The sequence below is a fragment of the Bos mutus genome, chromosome 9 (assembly GCF_027580195.1).
Source record: "Bos mutus isolate GX-2022 chromosome 9, NWIPB_WYAK_1.1, whole genome shotgun sequence".
Classification (NCBI taxonomy): domain Eukaryota; kingdom Metazoa; phylum Chordata; class Mammalia; order Artiodactyla; family Bovidae; genus Bos; species Bos mutus.
In genome coordinates this window covers 79587319-79604987 of record NC_091625.1, presented here as the reverse complement: position 1 = coordinate 79604987, position 17669 = coordinate 79587319, and the positions used below count along the sequence as shown (strand labels likewise).

General features: G+C 36.4%; 1 protein-coding gene across 2 annotated transcripts in view; it reads right to left on the bottom strand.

Moving 5' to 3' along the window:
* The window catches only part of VTA1 (vesicle trafficking 1), a 70513-nt gene that overhangs the window by 40731 nt on the left and 12113 nt on the right, over positions 1-17669 (bottom strand). For both annotated transcript variants that reach the window (XM_005901202.3, XM_005901201.3), the window contains exons 2-4: positions 9473-9567; positions 6387-6514; positions 5642-5717 (exon numbers count right to left, since the gene is read on the bottom strand). In XM_005901202.3, coding sequence (XP_005901264.1) covers positions 5642-5717; positions 6387-6514; positions 9473-9567 — 299 coding nt within the window. The remainder of the gene's footprint in view (positions 1-5641; positions 5718-6386; positions 6515-9472; positions 9568-17669) is intronic.

Genomic DNA, 17669 nt, shown 5'->3' with positions numbered 1-17669 from the left:
TAGAAAATATAATTAAAATGATTAAAGACAGCATTAAAAATTTAATGCTAATTAAATCATTATCTTGATTATAAAGATGACAAAATTAAAAGATTATTTTAAAATATACAAATAAAAATATAAGATAATCATGACTTTCCCTTCCCTATTTTTTGTTATTGTAGGCTTTAATGTTTCTCAACTAGCATTCTTTGAGAAGCAAGAGGAACAATCTTTTTGAAGAGTTTCAGTTTTATCAAAAAACTGTGAGATACTATGCAGTTAATAACCACTACATTTCCTTTATAAATGAACAAATAAGATATAGCAAGTCCTGAAAGCTACCCACAGGAGTATATATTAAAAAAAAATCTGCCTACCTGAAATCCTTAAACTCATTCTTTTCCCACCTTTCTGTTTCCTGTCTTTGTCTCTGCTAGTGTTTTTAAAGTACAGAATGAACTGAAGTGAAAGTTGAAAGAAGGGAATGAGTTACAACTGTTATAAGTAACAGTTATAACTGTTATAAGTTAAAACATCTCATGGGATTAATAGCTATTCTGAAATAAGAAATGTTCCAATAGTTTGCATCTTGATTTGGGAATCAAGTGCTTAAAACATAAATTAATAAATACAAGCCTTAGATTTCCTCAACAACGAGAACCTACAACTGAAAGTTAACGCCGGTGACCATCTAATTTATCTGTTTTGGTAGCAGCTGCTAAAGTGGAGCACTGTTTACAATTGTAACACTTTAAATCATTGTTTTGAAAAAGCTATTACCTCAGTGATAATGACGGAGATGCCATTTCTAGAAATGGAAAATGATGGAACAAAACAACACTAAAAGTAAGAGAAAACAGAATTTGAAACTAGGGTGATCAAACTGGTTGGCTGGGGGATTATGTTACTGATGCATGGACAATCTTGCCAGTATTTTATTTTCCTTGTCAATCTTCAATCATGGTCAAAAACCCACTCACTAGTCATGTTAAGGATAAGATCGTTTAATAATGGATATGAGAAATGTCAGTACTGTATGCCAAAGAAATTATAATTTTGATATATACAACTTTCACTGGATATACAAATTTTGCATGCTGTAACAAACATATGTAAGGCAGTGAAAAGTACCTACTTATACGTACACATTAATTGTGTGTACAATTCCTTTTCTAATTAAAATGCAGGATTTACATGAAGACACAAAGAATAAATCTAAGCCCAATAAAATAACTTCAGGGACGTCCTTTCCATGCCGTCCCTATAAGCCTAATTTTCTCCATACTATTTCAGACCCCTCCTGATTTCTTGATCCTTTAACCACCAAAACAGATGTTGATTTCCTACTTTAGTGTATATGCAAGGCAAAGGAAGTATGTGGTAGGTTATGTGATGAGATAGGGAAAGAAAATAGCATAAAAACTTTGGGAAAATGTCCCTTTCATGCTTATACTACATTCATTCTTTAGTATCCTCAGTATCTAAACAAATCTTCCCCAACTCCTCTTGAAGTCCTATCGTTTGTCCTATTACATAGTCCTGTCTTTAGCCGCTACTGCTGCTGCTGCTAAGTTGCTTCAGTCGTGTCCGACTCTGTGCGACCCCAGAGACGGCAGCCCACCAGGCTCCCCCGTTTCTGGGATTTTCCAGGTAAGAACACTGGAGTGGGTCGCCATTTCCTTCTCCAATGCATGAAAGTGGAAAGTGCAAGTGAAGTCGCTCAGTTGTGTCCGACTCTTCGCGACCCCCTGGACTGCAGCCTACCAAGCTCCTCCACCCATGGGATTTTCCAGGAAGGAGTACTGGAGTGGGTTGCCACTGCCTTCTCCAGCTTTAGCTACTATGTTCAAATAACTAAGGAAGTTGTTCCTTGTTAAGGGTTCTTCAGTTCAGTCGCTCAGTCGTGTCCGACTCTTTGCAACCCCATGGACTGCAGTACACCACACTTCCCTGTCCATCACCAACTCCTAGAGCTTGTTCAAATTCATGTCTATTGAGTTGGTGATGTGATCCAACCATCTCATCCTCTTTTGTCCCCTTCTCCTCTTGCCTTCAATCATTCCCAGCATCAGGGTCTTTTCAAGTAAGTCAGTTCTTCACATCAGGTGGCCAAAGTATTGGAGTTTCAGCTTCAGTATCAGCCCTTCCAAAGAATATTCAGGACTGATTTCCTTTAGGATGGGCAGGTTAGATCTCCTTGCTGTCCAAGGGACTCTCAAGAGTCTTCTCCAAAATCACAGTTCAAAGCATCAGTTCTTGGTGCTCAGCTTTCTTTAGAGTTCAACTCTCACACCCATACATTACTACGGGAAGAACCATAGCTTTGACTAGACGGACCTTTATTGGCAAAGTAATGTCTCTGCTTTTTAATATGCTGTCTAGGTTGGTCATAACTTTTCTTCCAAGGAGCAAGTGTCTTTTAATTTCATGGCTGCAGTCACCATTTGCAGTGATTTTAGAGCCCCCTCCAAAAAAAATGTTACTGTTTCCATTGTTTCCCCATCTATTTGCCATGAAGTGATGGGACTGGATGCCATGATCTTAGTTTTTTGAATGTTGAGCTTTAAGCCAACTTTTCCACTCTCCTCTTTCACTTTCATCAAGAGGCGCTTTAGTTTTTCTTCACTTTCTGCCATTAGGGTCGTGTCATCTGTGTATCTGAGGTTATTGATATCTCTCCCAGCAATCTTGATTCCAGCTTTTGCTTCATCCAGCCCGGCGTTTCTCATAATGTAATCTGCATATAAGTTAAATAAGCAGAGTAACAATATACAGCCTTGACATACTCTTTTCCTGTTTTGGAACCAGTTCGCTGTTTCATGTCTGGTTCTAAATGTTGGTTCTTGACCGTCATACAGATTTCTCAAGAGGCAGGTAAAGTGGTCTGGTATTCCCTTCTCTTGAAAAATTTTCCACAGTTTGTTGTGATCCACACAGTCAAAGGCTTTGGTATAGTCAATAAAGCAGTAGTAGATGTTTTTCTGGAACTCCCTTGCTTTTTCGATGATCCAATGGATGATGGCAATTTGATCTCTCATCCTCTGCCTTTTCTAAATCCAGCCTGAACATCTGGAAGTTCACGGTTCATATATTTTTGAAGCCTGGCATGGAGAATTTTGAGCATTACCTTGCTAGCATATGAAATGAGTGCAATTGTGCGGTAGTTTGAGCATTCTCTGGCACTGCCTTTCTTTGGGATTGGAATGAAAACTGACCTTTTCCAGTCCTGTGGCCACTGCTGAGTTTTCCAAATTTGCTGGCATATTGAGTGCAGCACTTGCACAGCATCATCTCTTAGGATTTGAAAGAGCTCAACTGTAATTCCATCACCTTCACTAGCTTTGTTTGTAGTGAGCTTTCTAAGGCCCACTTGACCTCACATTCCAGGATGTCTGGCTCTAGTACCTAAATGTAAACTTAGATTCTTTTTTCTTTTGAAATACAGATGAATTACATGCTAAATAGAGACATTTATATGTCTGTTAATTAAAGCAAAAACAAAACAAAATCTCAATTACTCACTTAAGATTTGTGAACATTTTGTTCTTTTTCCTGTATCTGTCACTTTTATTGTCTGGGTTCCCCATTGTTGGCAGTTATAACTTCATGGAACTGGGTGTGTGCTTCTGAGATATGTGGGTAAAAGCAGCTCCTCCAAGTAAGAAGTAGGAGACGCCTCTCAGAAGGAAGAGACACTCAGAAGGATATGGCAAACCAATCTGCTACTTTGCCTCATTATGACGTTCTCTTCTGACATCTGACATTTCCATCCTCTTCTCTAATTGTATTTCTTTATTCACTTCTTCCTCTAGCCTTTTACATGCAGGTGTTTATCAGGATGTTTATCTAACCATATTCTCTTTCAAAACTATCTTCTTAACCTGAGAGTTTGTCTACTCTCCTGACTCGAATTTTCACCTCTCTTTTGCATATTTCTTGTCTTTTGATTCCAAGAGTCTTGTGGCAATTTATTTTTGGTTGGTATACCTGCACTTCAAATTTTAAATCTAAGTTTAAACATATTATTATTCCTCAGGTCAAAGACAGCCCACTTTGTATGAAGTTCCACAGTAATCATTAACTAGTTCTTTTGCTCAAAGTATAGCTCTTTATTCAAAAAGGTCCCCTTACTGAAGATGCCAGTCTTTTTATCATCTGTCTAATCTGGCTTATGACTTACTTTTCTAATCAGGTCTCTTTTTCTCCTTCACCCACCTGGTACTCTCCAAAAAAATCCCATGGACAGAGGAGCCTGGTGGTCTACAGTCCATGGGGTCACAAAAGAGTCAGACATGACTGGGCAACTAAACAACAACAACAATGCATACTAGTAAAACAGGAAAAAATCTAGATAAATAGTGACAGGAGACAGGAGCAGAAATGGAGCCAAGCAGTGGATTTATAGAACCTATAAAATATAAGTAAGTGAGAAGCATCTCTGGTTTTCACACTCCAAGTTTCAGTTTTCTATTATATTCAGTACTTCTCTATTTCAAGAAAATCTGACAGAAGTGGCCCTCAGTGGGCATTGCCCCATATCCTAGAGGGTGTTTGGAAATATCTGCTGGTGGTTTCCAGTCATCTGACTGATGGAGGAATGCTCCGTGGGCAAGGGTCAGGGATGCTTTGAAATATAAGGGACAGTCACACTCAGTACAAGGTGTCCCTCATTTAGCAGTTTTGAACTGTACTGCACATTTCTGCCAACTCAAAAACTTAGCTTATGATCATCAACCCTGGAGCTTCACTTCATTTTACATATAAACAAAGAATATTTTGCACAGTTTTGATATACTGTTTTATGAAAATGTAAACTGTCTCATAGATTCGTTTGTTTGGAACTTTACTCTGAACAGCTAACCATTTTGAAAAAAAAATCATTTTTCATAAAAAGCAATCTCTCCAGAGATTTCAAATCACTAATAAGACATTCCTCTATCAGTCTCATTTATAACTCCCTTTTCTTCTTTCTCTTTCTAAATTAATCTCTCTCCTCTCAGAAAACAATTTTTCCATGTGAATGGTAAAGCCCACTACAGTGAAAACAACACTGAACTAATGGCAATAAGTTCATCACTTAGCCTCAATTTGCTCATACATAAAATGAATATGTGCTCAACTTATTTCAAAGTGGTTCTGAGAAACAAACTGATAAAACGGATAGGAAGTACCTCGTAAAATATCAAGTTGTATATGCATTTTACGATAGAAACAAATCTCTAACAATAGTATTTCTGGCAAGAAACAAAATAGGGAAAAAAAAACAGTCCTAAAAAATTTCTGCCTCCAGTAATGTTTACCAAATAACAATAAATAAATTTAACAGCATCAAGGATCAGTAATATTTAAAAACTCAATAAAATAAAACAATGAACCTGGGGTTCAGAGACCAATTTAGTAGCCATGCACTCACTAAGTGTTAAATACATGCTGGATTTAAAGAACCTACTACAAAAAAACATTTATTGTTAAAAAATAATTTCACCTTTTGTTTTTAACTTTTTAAAATGTAGCTAGTAGACAATTTAAAATTACACGTTTTGCTTTTACTACATTTCTGATGGACAAGTGCTCTAAATAAACAATGCAATGACAAAACTAATAAAAAGCAACCAATACTGATCTCTAGCTAATAAGGCAATAAAGAATATACACTCACTTCATCAGTGAGTTCTCCAAACACTGTTATGACATCTATTAAAAGACTTGCAGTATAGAAGGACTTGATCATGTTTCTGGAAGAGAAAAGAGAGTTCATCTAATTTAAATGAAAAATGTAAGATGCATAATTAGTCTTGTAGCTACAAGAAAAAAACTTCCAATGTTTTAAAAAGCACTCTGAAGTTCATGTTTTCAATAAAATCAGATTTTAGGAACACAATGGAGCTCCTTCTGTAATCTGTATTAGCAGGAAGTGACAACACATATTACAGGTGAATATGGTACAATAAGGTTTTTACAATACGCTTTTCATTTTAGAAAATGTAGTGGCAATACTATCTGAATCGTTATTATGCTACGTGTATTTCTTTGTATTTAAGTTTTACTATAATGACAAATCATTTGAGTCGGTGGGATTGGAAATTTTTAAAATCAGTATCACTGAACCAGGATGTTTTGGTTAATAGTAACTCAGATTTTATTAACTGCTAAAGAATGGCTAATTAGAGTGTATTTACTGAGAAAATGAATTTGCTCTGGGTACTTGTCTTTCAGCCATGTTATCTAAAAAGCCAGGATCACTCTTGTAACCCAGACTTATTCTAAGATTCAAAAAAAAAAAACCAAAACAAACACCTAAATCATTAATCAGGAATCCTGGAACTTATTAAGAAAAAAACTGGATAAAGTCTGGTTATACAGTAATAAAACTTGTCATTTTTATTTGATCTTTCTATACTTACTTGTGAAATCTCCCAGCACGATCTTCATTATCTGCATACAAAAACATTTTCAAAGCGTAATTCTCCAAATGTGCAGAACCAACTATTTCTTGAGTAATAGCTTCATTATCACCCAACTGTTTCTTAAGCTAAAATGAAATGAGATATAGAACTTATGATTCTGGACTCAGAGAAGCATATACCAAGTACAAGAAATCCTAATAATCAAATCCAATGTTTATAAAAAGTTGAAGAAAGATACTCATGATAACCTGAAAGTATAATTTAGTTCTAAATATCAAAACGTGTGTGAGCATGCTCAGGTGTGTTGGCCTCTTTGCCATCTTATGGACTACAGCCCACCAGGCTCCTCTATCCGTGGGATTCTCCAGGCAAGAATACTAGAGTGGGTTGCTACTTCCTCCTCCAGGGGAATCTTCCTGACCGAGGGATCAAACCCGCATCTCCTGTGTCTCCTGCATTGGCAGGTGAATTCTTTACCATTGAGCCACCTGGGAAGCCAAAATATCAAAATAAAAAAGAGCAAAAAAAAAGATAACATGCCCAACTATCTATGTAAAGCATCAGACAAATATTTCAAATGTACAAGAAAAATGGAGTTAAAAAATTCTTTCCTAGCCATATAATTTAAATTTTTAATTTACTCCTATTTCAATATCTCCTATCAAATATAGAAAAATACAATGAGAAGGATCATTATATCCTAAAAAGTATCTCTCAGAGCACACTGTTAAATTTAGTCAAATATACACCTCAAATCAACACAATTTACACCCATGTAAATTTCCAGTCAGTACATCCCTTCCCTACACACAGAAAAAGTAATTTAAAAACAACAAATTTAATTCCTATATTTTACTGAGACTGTCATATTGGAATAAAATGACCTTCTAGAATACTAGATCTGAATATCACACTATTGTAAAGAACATTATAAAGAATTAAATTTAGAAAAAGCCACAGAATTTTTCATAAAATCATCAAAGTAAATATTCTCATAATTAAGGCCCGGAAGAGACTGAATATTGGAATTTAAGGACATCTGGGCATCCTTACTCCCAACAAAAACAGGGAAAAAAAAGTCCCACATGTAACACTAGTTTACTGTATCCACATTGTGAAATAATTTAATTGGAGAGGCAATTTATTTCTAGAAAAATTTAGTGGGAGTATGCCATTTAATCTCATCCTCAACATAAAATGTCTGGCAGCAATAACATAATATACCTGAAGTGTACCAACTACAAACATTATAATAATACAAGCAGGTACGTTCTCACCATGGAATAAACTTCCTTGTTATTTAATGTAGATAATAAAAAATTCCTGGTAAGTCCCTTTATAAATGTGATTTTACATTTTGTGTATTATAAAGAACCATTTAAGTTTTGTCTTATCCATAAGCTGTTGTTATTTCACCTATTATTGTTAAGCTGTAAAATTAATAGAGGTTTATTCTATATTAATGTCTGTAAGAGATGGTATTTTACAAAGTACTGCTACCTGTCAGACACATTCTTTCGTCCACCTCCTAACCTCACTCCCAAGAGTACTCAAACTTTTCCTGCATTCACAGAAGCAGTGTTAGAAGCAGAAGGCCAGACAGGTTCCAAGGGCAGCTGAGTGGTCATCAGTGATGCCACCAGGCCTACCTTGGGTAGATAATAGCAGAAGATGACAGCCTCAGAAGGTCAGACACCCATACCAGGGTAGAAAGAACACTCTTATCCATGGCTGCTTCATACAACTAAGACTTTGATCTGAAAGATTCTGCACCGACTGGTTTAAGTGTTTTGATTTTTAATGTTTAAGTTTTGTTTCTCTAAACAAAATAATGCAACTGGTCAAATAAATATTTAGGTTTCTAATTCTCTTGTTAGTCACTCAGTCGTGTCTGACTCTGTGACCCCATGGATTGTAGCCTACCAGGCTCCCCTGTCCAAGGGACTCTCCAGGCAAGAATACTGGAGTAGGTTGCCATGCCCTCCTCCAGGGGATCTTCCCAACCCAGGGAGGAGATGAAGCAATGAGTAGACCTTGACACTGTTAAAAAAGAGACTGGGAGGCACAGGGTGGAGCCCTTAATGCTAAGTGAAATTACTATAGCATTGCCTTCCTGATATATTGATACCCAATCAAATCCATTCAGTTTTCCCTGGATTGGTGCCTCTACACAATCTGTGATGTTACATCATAGTTCACCTACCACATTTCTGCTGGCAGAGGAGAATGCCTGGACCATAAGAGTATCCTGTCACAGGACTAAGAGTGGGAGGAAGAGACGATAGGAAACTTGCCTTGTTGTCTTTTTCACTAAATAAATAGCCCATTTCTTTTCTTTTTTTTTTGCTGTGCCTTGTGGCATGTGGGCGGAGAAGGCAATGGCACCCTACTCCAGTACTCTTGCCTGGAAAATCCCATGGACAGAGAAGCCTGGTAGGCTGCAGTCCATGGGGTTGCGAAAGTCAGACACGACTGAGTGACTTCCTTTTCACTTTTCACTGTCATGCATTGGAGAAGGAAATGGCAACCCACTCCAGTGGTCTTTCCTGGAGAATCCCAAGGACAGTGGAGCCTGGTGGGCTGCCGTCTCTGGGGTCGCAGAGTCAGACACGACTGACGCGACTCAGCAGCAGCAGGAGCAGTAGCAGTGGCATGTGGGATCTCAGTTCCCTCACCAGGGATCAAACCCACCCCTCATGCAGTAGAAGAGCAGAGTCTTAACCACCTGACCGCCAGGGAGGTCCCCCATTTTATTATTATAAGAGCTATTTAAGAATTTCTAATCAGTCATCCTTGTGAGTGCATGAAGGAAGGTTAGAAATGATTCATTACTTATGAAAGAATGATTCAAAGGTCTACAATAACCTGGAACAAGAAATAATGTATAGGCAAAGATACTGAAACCAACTTTTCCTTCAACTCCCTAAGCACTATAATGTAAATGTAAAAAAAATTGTGTAATTTTTCCTCAGCTATAATGACATTGCGGATTGCCACCAACAGTTAGAGCTACAATAACACACACACACAAATAAAATGGCATTATAAACATTAATCAGAAAAATGTTCAGTGTTCAACTTACAGCTTCTAACTGATCCATTAGCCTTGATAGAAATTTACGACATTCAGGAGTTTTACTATCAATCTTCATTCCAGTTTGCATCGCATACAATCGACCTATAAAGAAAAATACAATGATATGAATAATTCCCAGGACTGAATGTTTAAAATATGTTTTGTCTCTAATAAATAATTTAAAATTTAAGTGAATTTAGAAATAAAACTTTAATTTACTATGGATCTTATTCACAAATATAACAAACACAAAAACACTATCCAAAGAATACAAGATTCATGATGATGATAACACATTTCTATGAAGGAAGGCCTTCTCTTTTTACATTATATTTAAAATAAAAGGATCAGTCTGAGGCTGTCAAAAGAACCTGCAATTTAAATTTAGTAGATAAATGGGGGCATTCAGAAAAACAACCTTGTGTATAGGAGCACTTGCCAAGGGCCAGATACGTGATAACTGATAAAATACACAATATGCGTTGGGAGAGGGGAAATGCCACTTGAGCTGAGGTTAATGGGGAGAATTGTTTTGGTCATTTTTATGTATACACGTAAAAATAAACATATTGAAGGAGGAAACAGACAGAACAGGCTCCATCTCAAAAGCAGGACTCCATCTTGGGCCAGACTGTGGACTTTGAGCTATATGCCCAGTATCTATGGAAATGACATACCAACTGGAAAACCAGACCCCCGGATGGAAGAGCCCCAGGGCTCGTACCTAGAGTCTCTGTCGCCTAAAAGAATACCCTAATTATCTGTGTAACCAAATAGAATCATAAATTCTATTATGCTTATTGGGGTATAACCACAGGTCTATTGATAATTGTCCACTGTTAACTACCTAGGCTTAAGGCATATGAATCATGGGTTTAAGGCATACGAATCACGGGTTAACTTTGATTGCATCTTTCTTTTCCTTTCTTCAGACTAATTTCAGAGACTTCGGGGAGGTGGGTTTGACCACGTACACTTAGGGTATGTAAGGTTTTCACAAAAACTGGTTGGGGTCCTTGGCTAAGAGGAGACTCTGCCTTGGGCCCATCAGTGTAATAAACTGAACTCCATTATCTGCATTGTCCTTCTGAGTGAGTTTGTTTCCTGGAATGTGTGGCTACAATAATACCATCTCTTGAAAAAAAATAATAAAAATATTACAGATAAGGTTGAAGCTAAAAACTTCTCTGAAACCACAACCCTAAACAGCGTTCTCAGTGATGAGAGCTGTGAAGTTCGGTGGCAATTATTACCACCAGTATGTATACATATTGCCTGTAATTTTCCTCTCAGTTTCAACACTATGCTCTGAAGATTTGCATAGCCCTACAGGGCTCCACAGTATGGACACGACATTTGAACTAAAGCACAACGGGGTAGTTCTCAGATTTTCATCATTATAAGCCATGCTGCACTACCAGACCTTCTTGAGTGCACATTCATGAGTTCCCGTTGGGAGACATCAAGGAGAACTGCTGGCTTGCAGTATGTGTACCTTTCTCACTTGAACAGCTACTCTTCAACTGTCCTTCAAAACAAATCACCACTATGCAGTTACAGCTACAACAACACATGCAAGCAGCCATTTCTCCCAAACTCGCAAAAAACTGACATTAAATTAAAAACCGGTATTAAACGTCCTATCAGTCTCAGGACTGTGTTATCTCACTTTTGATTTTGCATTTTCACTACTCAAGGTCTTAGAGGTGTACTGAAGACCTCTATATCCTCTTTTATGAATGCAGAATAACTATCAAAACAAAAATTTCATCAAATTTTCTGTTTGGTCGCTTTCTTTTTAACAAACTGCCTTGTGGCAGTTCCTTATACAGTAGGAAAGAGGGCTATCCTGTCCCCCACACCCCCAAGTGGAATCTTGTGAACACTATCGCCTTTCCTGCTCTAGTCTTTTCTCCTCAGCAGGGAATCATTCAACCTATTTCTTCGCAGATTCTCCAACTCCAACTTAAACTCCATGATAATGGCAATTGTAGTCTACTTGGTTTGCTGATGGATCCCTGGCATCTGCAACAGTCCTTGGCCTTCGACAAACATTTTCTGAATAGATAAAATACATGAATGAAAGAACAGCTCATTCTGCCTGATGGCTTTAAATGCCACTTTTGTCATTCATTATCATATATTAAATTTTCATGGGACAAAAGGCCCCAACTCTGTATATTGTCTATCTTGCTTTGTTACTTGTTAGTCTACTATCTATCGTGGCTTTATTTGCTACAGCTTTAGAACATGGCAAGCTGTTAGTTACTCTCATGATTTCCAATTCACACCTTCTTTAAAGATGTGTTAATATACAAATAATACAATCATGTATTCTGCGTGTGTTTAAATTCAATATCTGTGTCTGAAGGAACTACTTTTAAAGGCTTAGGCTTTTAGGGTTCTCTCACAGAGCTTGAAGTTTAATTTATTAATGTATTTATTTCTGTACCAAATTTAGGGTTTTGATTCATCCAGTTATCAATGAGAAGCAAAAATGGAGTTTCTTAAAGACCTGTCCTGGTTTACACTGACTCACAATGTAAAAAGCATGATACTTTCATTTTTACTGTACAACACCCAGCACTGGGTATTAATGACACACAAAAAATCTAATCTGGAAGCAAAAATAAAAACCCACTTATTATATTCATTGCTTTGATCACAATGTGACAAAATTTTCTTTTTCTCTTTCTTTTAACCAGGCATATTTAATAACATACCCAGGTCGTTTGAGAACTAGGTTTGAATCACCTCTCCCCATGCCATGCCTTTTAAAAGCATGGCTGATCACCCTCCCCCTTTTAAACCAGTCATCTCTTGAGTTGTTCAAGCTTCTATCTGTTTTAGTCAGCTCTTCTTTTGTTATAACTGTGACAGAAATCCCCAACACATCCTCTTAGTGAGCTGTCAGGTCTTTTCTTCTAGCATTTTTGCTGTATTTCTTTTATTAAAAGTACATCACCTGAGCTCTGTGGAAAATAAACATTTTGGATGCAAGTATTATGCCATCTTTCAATTTTTGAATGTTGTTTTAAAATACAGAAACTTAAAATATTTATGTACCCAAAGTGATTTTTCTATCAACTCTAAGCTTGGAAAGCTCTTTATCTCCAAGAAACTGGATATTCAGTTATATAATTTTTCCTCTGCTTTTTCAAATTTAACTATTTAATAACTAGCATCTACCTCAGTCTGCTATCTGTCCCAAATGCAAGTGGTAAAAAATTCTTTCCTTCTCTAATGATTTGTCTAATGATTCGTCTTTAGTATGTTTTTACTTTTTATATATCTTGGCTATTTGATTTTACTGAGATTACAGATCAAATGTCATCTCCTCACATGATAATACCTATAACTGATAATATGCTTTTTCTTCCTTGAAATTTAATCTTATTATGTCTTAATGTATTACCAAAATTTTCTGAAGACTTTTAAGTGTTCTTGCTCTTATTTTTAAGGGGAAGGCTTTTAGCTGAGTGTAGGGGTAAATTCTGTGCCAGGCTGCTTCTATTTCCCCTAACAGTTCTCACCCTAAGCTACTGAGGCTGCAGACTTTGAGACCCATAAGAGTCCAGGGAATGGCTGGAGTGTGGGAAGAAAATATTAGCCTTTTATTGATATGTTTATCTCATCCTTTGTACTTTTCTTTTATATGCTTCCCTGGTAGCTCAGCAGGTAAAGAATCTGCCTGCAGTGTAGGAGTCCAGGGTTTGATCCCTGGGTCAGGAAGATCCCCTGGAGAAGGAAATGGCAAACCACTCCAGTATCTTTGCTTGGAAAATCCCATCAACAGAGGAGCCTGGCAGGCCGCAGTTCATGGGGCTGCAGAGTCAGGCACATGTAGTATTTTATTTTATATATATATATATATATATATATATGTATGTATGTATGTATAGTACATCAATACAGAAAAATTATTTATAAAGTTACATAATATTGGAGATTCATGTTTAATTATTTTAAACTTGAGGGTAGATAAGCAAAAGGTTGAGCATCACTGCTCATTGCATCCTTACTCCTCTCAACTGTAAACTATACTTTTTGCCCCAACCAAGTCCATGTTTCTCCACACAGCCCTATTCCTTCTACCATACTCCCTGGAACTATTGTTGAAAAAACAGTTGAAACAATTCTGAAGAATCAGCAAACTGTCTTACCTCTCCTCAGATTCCTTCTTCCTCTTTGTCTTAATTAAAACCTAAATGTCACTTAAGAAATCATTTTCTTTGCAGTTCTCTCAAGTAATGAGTTTTAATTCTCTTACATTCCTTCTAGTATTTAAGAGAAGAGTTGGCAAGTATGACTGGTTTTCTTTTTGCATCCCACTATTACAGTAATCTCTCAAGGCTTTCTAAATACACTGGTCTAGTGCTCACCCATTCTCTTCCACTGGACTGTTATGCTTGTAATTGCTCATGGATCTCAGGGTCTTTCCTTATCTTTCCACCATCTTAAAATTTTGCTGACTTGTGACAGAGACAGCTAGCAGCCTATTTGCATCCTTTCTCCCTGTCTTCTTTACTAACAAGATTCCTATATTACTAGGGAGTTGTAATATAGCTAGCCAAAACAGTACATTTTCCACTATTCCTCAAAGCAAAATATGGCCATGCTATTACCTAAGACAAATATCATATAACCAGAAGTGGTTGAGACTGACTTCTGGAAGGACTGTAAAACGGGAATGATGGCAGGGGAAAGGAAATGACTCATTCCCCTTTCTCCTCCCTCCTGCCTAGAACAGAAATGGGACGACTGAAACTCTAGTAGGTAGCTTGGACCACAAGGCGACTTTGGTAATCATGTGCTGGTTTATAGATTTGAAGTCAGAAAAAGCCTGGGTCCCTGATGATTTCATGGAATTGGTACTGGGTACTGCCAATATCAGACTTTTTTTTAAATGAGGAAATAAATCCTTACTTTACTTATGCATTGTAATTCTGAATTTTCTGCAATAAGAAAGCAAATCTATTTCTAATGCATATACAGTGCTGTGCTCTCAGTTCTTATCAATACTGATTTCCATAACTGTACGGACTCTCCCTTATATGCCAGTAACCTCATAACTAAATTACCATTTCAAACTGCTGTACTGCTAATATCAGTATACCATGTACTCACTCTAAACATAACTGCTTTTCTTCCAACTTTAAACTCTGTTTGTTACAATAGGCTTCCAGTTCATTGGTGTCTCCCTACTTCTTCATTACAATCAGTCTTTTCTCCTTTAACTTCCTTCTGTAACTAGCTTTAATTTTATGACAGATTTTTCTAGGACTTTACTGCCCTATCTCTAAACCCTGAATCTTTTTATTACATTCCTTTGGCAAACGTACACTCATACATAAGCCCAACAATCCTCTCTCCCTGCATCTACATACCAGCAACACAGACCACAGACAGATCAGCATCACTATAAATATTAGAATTATCAACCTCAAATTAGCTTAATACTTTTTCATATTTAATATTCCAGTATTATTTATTTGAGCAAGTAAAATATACTTTCCATCACTACAAACTGAGCAAGCTACAGTTTTTTAAACATACATATTTTTATGACATGCCAACATTTTATGTCCTGTGTGAAACATCTGGTTTGAAACTAATCTTTAAGCTCTCTGTTTTGTGTCCCATCTTCTTTCCTATTTTGGCATTCTCTGAAGACATTTTATATTAATTGTGTAAAGACTGATTTCCTTATTTTCTCAACCTCTCAAATGACCATTTCAAGCATATTTCAAGCAAACCCTCACCCAAACATACACACAGAAAATTAAATAGACATCAGTTAATTATTTACTGTCTATATATACTATTAGTCAACATAGTAACACAATGTGAGGAAATAGAGGAGTGAGCTTCATTTCCCTGGGAGGTCTTTCTCCTTATTTTATCACCAAGTGGACAGTATATGAACTCTACCATCTATGGAGCATAGTGAGCTATTTAATAGAGCAACAGTGGAAATAAATGGCTATCCAGCAACGGTAAAAGTCCATTAAGCAAACACACAGAAAACTAATCAGTATTTTCTTGTTATCAAGAGAATGTTATTTATTCCTATGTAAAAAGTTCAATTTTGTTTCTGATTTGTTACTTTTAACTACTTCCACCATTGCTCATAATAAAAATCGAGATTATCGGTATCTCCTTTGAAGTGAGAATCAGATTTATTCCCAATTCACTACCACCACAACCATCATCAATTTTCTTCACAACACAAATATAATATAAGCTTCTTACCGTCTAAAAGCTAACCTTAATACAAGTGGCTGACACTTGAAATACAGTGCAATGACAACACAGTTTAATGGTTTCACTTACACGCATTTTCTTCTTGGCTTATATGCATATTCAGTCTTTGCAACTACAAGGACATTATTACAAAGTAACACCTTTAATTGAAGGACTGGAAAGAATCTTCTCAAAATTGAAAAGATTTAAGTACAAATTTGCCTAGCTTCTATATTTCTGAGTATCTTACATGGTTTACAATTTGTAGTTGTACAACAAGACACATTTTCTAATATTAATACAGTGAAAAGATGTTAAATCTACTTATGAAAATTTATACACCAAAAGATCTTTTAGTCATACAGATGGGAAAAAGGACTACTTTTATATAAAACTCTGTTCAGGACAAGTAATTCATTGTAGAAGCAGCAGTATGAAGAAAAATTGATGTCCAACATGGAAAATTACCTAGTAAAACAGAATAAATATGTAGCTAGAATCACCTATAGGGAAATATATTTATTTCATCAAGGAAATGTGTTTATTTTTATGAATAAATATTTTTAAAAGATGAGTAATGAGGCATATTTGCAAAAGGATTAAATACTTTCCAACCTAACTTTAATGTGAAGCATTTAGGAGACAAATATTTACTAATCCTCAAGGCATGTATACCTCAAAGTTTCATTAAATCTAAACATTAACATTCTATCACATCCTCATTTATACATGAGAAATCTAAAAATATGAAATGCATGATATATAGACACAAAAGGCACATAAAAGCAATTGTTAAGAGTGATGTACTAGTCGGTTAAATAAATATAGCACTCAAGTAGGAATAAAGCCAAATTTTATTCCAGTAAATAGAACCAAATATATTATTCTACTCATAAGTATATTATAAATACCTGCTCTATGGTTAGTATTGTCTTTGTGAAGGGACAAAATTAAAATAAAAACAAAGTATGAATGAATATATCCTAATAAAGGGTATATACTTCACTCATTCCTTCATTAAGTATTTTTAGAGCTTCTGTCATAATATAATAGCTTTAAGAAAAGTTAGCTCCTTCTGAATTCCTACTAAAAGACTGTGCTGGTACTTAGTAAATAATAGTGATGATCTGATTACTAAAATAACAACACAGAGTCTAACTCTGGCCATAAGGAGTAATATTTGCCATCCTACTGTGAACAATCAAAGAAAACTAGACAAAATATATAAAAGAGTTTTTTGGACAATGGAAACAGACATGGTAAGATTAGGACATCTGAAGAAAGGAAACATATGAGATGACACCAATATCAGCCTAGCATTCTGCCTGGAGGTACATCCCAGTCTAAGGAGTAGGAAGGGAATCCTAAACAGAACACAGTGCTCTGAGTTGAGAAAATGGACTGGAGTTCAGGGAGACTGAGGCAGCTGTAAATGGAGGGGCAGAGCTCTGAAGAGTTTGGAGCTACACAGAAAAGACAGGAGTTTATCCTGAGGCTCAGGTGAACACTGCCATGTGCATGTGAAGGAGAAAACGCCGCAGGCCAAAGAGCGAACAGAAGCTGTGAGCTGGACTATTCCCAAGGCACACACAGGGCTGGGATGCATTCAAGTTCCAACCAAAAGGAGCAGAGAGCCCCAGAGGTTTACCCAGGATATTCTGTAGACAGCCCCCAAATAAAACAGGGTTAACCTGTCCCTAAAGCAAGGAGTACTTTAGAACTGCCCCCCAAAGCTAAAAACAAAACAAGGCACCAAAGAATTAAACTGAACAGCAATTAATTGCTGGTTGCATTTAATCCCTTCAAAGAACAGACATTCAAGAACTTAAAATTCACTTTGTCCCTCAATCAATCAAAAATCACTAATGATGGCAACAGAGGAAGAATGTGAACATAAAAAAATAAAACAATGACAAAATAATGGAAATAGCAGATGATGACATTAAAATACTGGGAAATCA